Genomic DNA, 6,000 nt, shown 5'->3' with positions numbered 1-6,000 from the left:
ATAGGAACCGCTACATTGGGAAGGTAAACGGCGTTTCTATGTGCTGCTCTGGTTTACCAGAAGCGGCTTTGTCATGCTGGCCACATGACCTGGAAGCTATACGCTGGCTCCCTCGGCCAATAATGCGAGATGAGCGCGCAACCCCAGAGTCGGTCACGACTGGACCTAATGGTCAGGGGTCCCTTTACCTTTACCTTACACACACCAGTATGACATTACAAAACGATTTTTAAAAATGCCCACAATTGTAACTTTAATTTTAATTAGAAAGTTAATTTCCGCTTTCAAGCCTATGGAAGAAAACCTCGTCAAATTGTTTTTATTTAAAATTAAAAAATAGAATTATTATCTGCCTGTTGCTTTATAGAAATGTCTGATAAATCATGACTCATTGTGTCCATCTAGTGTATTTGAACTCTGAAGAGAAGAGGTGGCTGACTTATTGGTTTCAAATAAGTGCATACTTTGCTGATCCTGCTATATATTCAAAGAAGTCAAACCAAATGGTATACACAGTAATGGGTGTTGTTTTTGTTGTTTTTTAAATTGTCTCCTAAATAGTTACACTTCTCCAAGACAGTCAGGAACCATATCTTGTCATACGATTACAATGCCTCTATAGAGATGCCCTCCAGTGCCTAGGGATTTATAGCCTTGCAGACGTCACTCCCCCCCAAAAAAATATGACTGACGTTTTACTTTTTTATAATTGTTTTGGTTGTCCCAGATACTTAGCAGGGCCAACGAGGGCATTAGTAATAAATCCTGTGCTGAATTAATTTCACTGAACACAGATTCCCAAAAGGAGGCTACCTTAGGACAACAACTGGGGTGGAAATACATTCCTTTTCCCTGCCCCAGAAAACAGTGGCACTTTCATGCAACTGTAATAACAGGTAATTAAAGCAGCAGCAACAACAACAGACGGACTTCCTCACAATTGCTGAACTGTTGTCTTGGTAATTTTGAAGAGGGCATGCGCGAGAACGTAAAGACAAGCTTGGAAAACAAGCCTTATGAGGAACGGTTGAAGGAGCTGACTATGTTTAGCCTGGAAAAGAGGAGATTGAGAGGAAATATGATAGCCATCTTCAAGTATCTCAAGGGCCACCATGTGGAAGGTGGAGCAAGCTTGTTTTCTCCTGCACTGGAGGGTAGGACTCAAACTAATGGCTTCAAGTTACAAGAAAAGAGATTCCGACTAAACATCAGAAAAAACTTCCTGACAGTAAGAGCTGTTCAGCAGTGGAACGATCTCCTTCGGAAGGCGGTGGACTCTCATTCTTTGGAGGTGTTTAAGCAGAGGTTGGCCACCTGTCATGGAAGCCTTAGCTGTGATTCCTGCATTGCAGGGGGTTGGATTAGATGGCCCTTGGGGTCCCTTCCAACTCTAAGATTCTCTGATTCCAACTATGTAGTTGGGGCAGGCCAAAGGCCCATCTATATCAGCTGCCAACCAGGTATCTGGCCCAAATATCTGGAAGGCTGCCTCTTTCCCCACAGACCCTCCCAGCAGAGGGGATCCCCCTTGGTAGTTCCTCTGCCCTCAGAGGCTGAAGGGATAGTGGCCTGGAAGAGGGCCTTCCCCATGGAGAGCCCCCTAAGATGTGGGATACAGAGGTGGCCTGACACCTTCATTACAGAATGCTGAAGATCCACCTCTTTGCCCTGGCTTTTGACACTTGAGGTGCCTATTTTCAGAACCTACTATGCTTCTGTTTTAAATACTGTGGTTTTTAGTGGTGCAATAATCTGTGTTGAAGGACCTGAGCCTAACAGCCTTCTCCACACCAGTGGCGTAGGAAGGGGGTGAGGTGGGTGCTGGACGCCCCGGGTGTCATCACTGTGGGGGGCTCACAACACAACACTTTTTTTTGAAAAATTCATTATTTATTAATTATTATTAAATAATATTATTTAAAACGAGTTTAATAACTGTCTGACAATCAATTAACCTCAACAAGTCAACATAATACATATTGAAACTTTTTAGTTCAGTCAACAAACGCAACAAAACGCGGCTGCTATGAGTCAAGCTCGTCTCTCTGGCTTAGCCATCTTGTCAACTAAAAACAAAGTAGCAAAAGGAATTGATTTTGACAATGTGGTTTTAAAATTTGCAGAGAACAAAGTTGGGGGGGGGGAGGATGTTTTAAGTGCTTATGCTCGCAATGTTAAATAAACAAACCAGAAAATAACACTTGCAACTGTAAGTATCCTATTTTTCCTTCTTTTGATACAGTAATTTCAATGTTGGCTGGGGGGGGGGGACAAGAAATTTCCCCCACTGGGTACCACCTGACCTTGCTATGCCACTGCTCCACACCTGCATGGGCCCCAGCAGCCGGAATTCAGAGGCATGCTTTCCCCATGAAACGCAGATGGGAGGGAAACTTTCAGTGTTATTATCTTAATCTCAGTTAGAAAAAAAGATCAATGTGAGGGAATGGCGAATTCCCGCCCATTTCGCGCGCCCCACCACCACCACCACCACCACCAAATCCCTCATGCCAAACATGGAGAGGGGAGAGCGCGAGTACGAACCTTAGTCCTCGCCCCCTTCTACGCACGCGCCCCATTCGTTTCCCCCCCCCTCCCCGCCCACCTCGGGCGGAGGTTGGGGGGATAGCGTTCTAGCTATCCCTCGCGCGCCTCTTGTCCGTTTTGTGACGCATGAAGCGTGTTCCCGCCCACTCCCCGCCCTCCCTTGCTTCTCTCTCTCTCTCTCTCTCCCCCACTCTCTCTCTCACACAGAGTGGCGCTCTCCGCCGCTTCCTGCTGGGCATGCGCAGCTCGCCTCGCGCTTCCGTTCCGGCCCCTCCTTCCCCTGACTACCCCGCCGCTCCGTTCCTTTCTCTTTCTCGCGTGTCAGAGAGCAGCGGCGGCGCGAGCGCGGCGGTTCCCTCAGGTCTGACGGAGGGCTCGAGGAGGAGGAGGAGGCAGGACGTGGAGGTGGAGAAAACGGCGGCGGCGGCGGCGGCCACCCCCACCCCCCTCCGGCTCCAGGCCCGCGTAGAAAGCTGAGGTGGAGAGATAGATAGAGGTGGGCGGCGGCTACGACCACGACCACCACCACAGGAGCAGTAGTAGCGGCGGCGGCGGCAGCGAGCAGAGACTCTCGCTCTCTCTACTACGTCTCTCTCTCCCGGGCCCGTTTGTTAAGTCGCCCGCGCGTCTCGGCGGCAAGATGAGCATCGAGATCCCGCCGGGTCTGACGGAGCTGCTGCAGGGCTACACGGTGGAGGTGCTGCGGCACCGGCCGCCGGACCTACTGGCCTTCGCCGCCGAGTACTTCGGCCGCCTGAGGGAAAACCGCGACCAGCAGCAGAGGGAGCTTCAGGCTGGCGTGGGGGCCAGGGGCAAAGGGGTCAACTTCGACGCGGAGCCCATGCAGACAGAGTCCAACGGCGAGGAAGAGCGGAGGGACGACGACTCCGACTCCGACTTTGAGCGTGAGTGAGGGGCGGGGCGGGGTCAGGGGGCGGCCTGGTGGTGGTGGGGTCGCCTGCGGAGGGGGGCCCTCGACCCCGTCCTCTGCCTGGCCTGCAAGTGGGGGTGGGGGTATTTTAAAGGATCTAAAGATTCTTATTACTATCCCCAGACCCCAGGAACTGTAGGAAACAATAGTTGCCCTTCCACGCGCCTGCGGCTTCTGCAAAAGGGTCGCTTAACGCGGGACCGGTTGCGCTTTTCAGCTCGCATTACCCCCCTTGTTAGTCTGAGCGGCGAAATATGGGCTTAATTCCCTCTCCCTCCCTGCTTTACACGCAGCTTTCATGGCTTGTTTCTGCGCCAAGGGGGTTGGTGGGGGATCCTCACCGCAGGTTTCTTGAGTTCCACGACGGGAGAAAGGCGAGACATAAAAACGTGCCCGACAGATAAACATGCCAGAAAGGATCTGCGGATAACAGCAAGTGCACAAGGGTGTGCGTGGCTCTCTTGTACATGGAGTAGGTGTGACATTGCGTGTGTAGTGAAAGAAGGTGCAGTGTATAAGGTAGAGAGCCTTTCTGTCTTTATCCTTCTTTTCTGCCTGCCAAAGTGGGTTATTAATTATTATGGGTTTGTTGACAGTGGGGTTGCAATAGCAGCTTAATCTTGTCCCCAGCCATTGCATTGTCTGCCCTAGTACCAGGGTACGTGCACACAACTGGAACTGAAGTTAATGGTTCAGAAGACGTGCCAGTTGCTTTAGAATGTCTGCAGTTGAATCTTAGCCCCCTCGCATAGAGATAAGGCATTTTTAAGTTTGTGGTATATAAATATTTTTATAAAAGCATTTTGCATGGGTGGGAGTAATTTGCCTTGCTTGAGTCAGTCTTAAATGAATGAGAGCCTTCTTGTGAGCAGGGGGAGGGAGGGATTTAGGTGGCTGGAAAGGAAGAAAGCTTTCAAGGAAATCTCAGGAGGGTGGAGGGAGTGGCTTGAAGGAGTCCCTCTCTTTTCTGGGATGTGTGGTGGAGTGGAGAGGATTTACAGCACCCATTTTTTGTGTGTGGTAGTGTGATCCTAGCCTTTCAGCTATGTTTCCGGAAGGACGAGAAGAGCATGAAGTGAATCCATCATTCCTGGAGCAGAGCTGTTTGTGCAAGTAGTAGGTTCTTTCATGATGTATGAAAAGGCAGAACCCCTGGAGCTGACCCTAACTTTTGGAGTGAGGTAACAGGCTTTCTCTTTGTGTAGATGTAGGTAACATTTTGGAGATTCCCACAATAGCATTTAGAGAGAATGGACACACTCTGGATATGTTGGAGAAGAATTTGTCATGCTTGAGAGGAGGGGAAAAGTAAGGAAGGTTTCTTCCCTCCCTAGTGACCTTTTTTTGAAACATTCATAGAAGGTACTGTAACTTCCTGAATTGTGATACACTTTTGCTGGGAGTGAGAGTTTGGACTGTACAGTCAAACCTCGGTTTACGTCTAACTCTGTTTGCGACTGCTTCGGGGAGCGATTGCCATGGACCCGGAAGTGTTTACATCCAGGTTCCGTGGCGTTGGATACGCAGACGCGATCTGCGCAGCGTGTGTGTGTGCAGAAGTGCTCTATCGGCGCTTCGCGCACACGCAGAAGCGTGCCTTCGGAGAGCGACCGCTTCGGTGAGTGGCCGCCTCCGTGGAATGGATTGCGGTCGCAAACCGAGTTACCACTGTTGTATAAGGCTTGTGTTTGTTAAGATTATGTACAAGTCTGGGTCAGGACTGTCATGCTATCATGAGAGCTCCCTCATCCCTTTATAATGATGTCCAGCAGGATGAAAAGCAGTCAGTGATTACAGATTTTAAAATGAGATTTTTATTTTTTAAAAGTAAAGCATAACCAGTTTTCATGGTGAAGAATTGAAATGATGTAGGATTTATTTCTTAGTGTGACATATACTGTTGAAATTTTAAAAATGCAAGTGAGTTTAAGTTAAGTATCTCTTCACTTAATTCTTTTAACTTCTGAGCTAAAATTTATCTCTTCAAATAAATTTCACTCCCTTTCCCCCAGAAGATGCAGTGCAAGCTGTGGAGTTAAGAAGAGGTTCTCAAGTGATCCATTTGCCTTGCCAGGCTGCATGTTCACCTCTAGCATTGTTTTCAGGAGTATTGCATTCAGTGTTAGAAACTGGGATAGGAAAGCTAGGAGCCATGTCCAGGTGCCTTTTTTTTTTTGCTGCCATGGTACCAGACCAGGTGATTCATCTCACAGCAATTTTTTTTAAAAAAAGATGTATCTTTTGCTGCTGCACTGCTAGGCAAATCAGGTGTTTTGCAGGGTAGCTCACAGTGCCTGACCAACTAACTGCAGCCAGGCAGGTGGAGATGCTAAGTGCAAAAAGGTGGCGCCCAGATATCTCTATCCAGTTGTAAAAGGCTGGTTGCCAGTTGCAAAATGTGACTGGCGCCCGGCTGATTTTGAACGTTGCATATGATTATTTAAATTTTATCCTGTACACATGGTTCATACTGTTAGTGTGGAAGTTATTTTCTTATACTATATGTTTTTGCTGACACAGAT

At 48.5% G+C, this 6,000-nt stretch overlaps 1 protein-coding gene across 1 annotated transcript in view; it reads left to right on the top strand.

Annotated features, from left to right (window-relative positions):
* Positions 1-2,752: 2,752 nt before the first annotated feature.
* Positions 2,753-6,000, top strand: part of PRKAR2A (protein kinase cAMP-dependent type II regulatory subunit alpha) — a 92,556-nt gene continuing 89,308 nt past the window's right edge. Inside the window, exon 1 of the mRNA XM_035106818.3 lies at positions 2,753-3,452. Within this exon, the coding sequence (XP_034962709.1) occupies positions 3,188-3,452 (265 nt within the window). The 5' untranslated portion in view covers positions 2,753-3,187. The remainder of the gene's footprint in view (positions 3,453-6,000) is intronic.

The sequence above is a fragment of the Zootoca vivipara genome, chromosome 2 (assembly GCF_965207765.1).
Source record: "Zootoca vivipara chromosome 2, rZooViv2.hap1.1, whole genome shotgun sequence".
NCBI classification, from domain to species: Eukaryota; Metazoa; Chordata; class Lepidosauria; order Squamata; family Lacertidae; genus Zootoca; species Zootoca vivipara.
The sequence above is the reverse complement of the archived record's forward strand: the minus strand, read 5'-3'. Positions and strand labels throughout refer to the sequence as shown.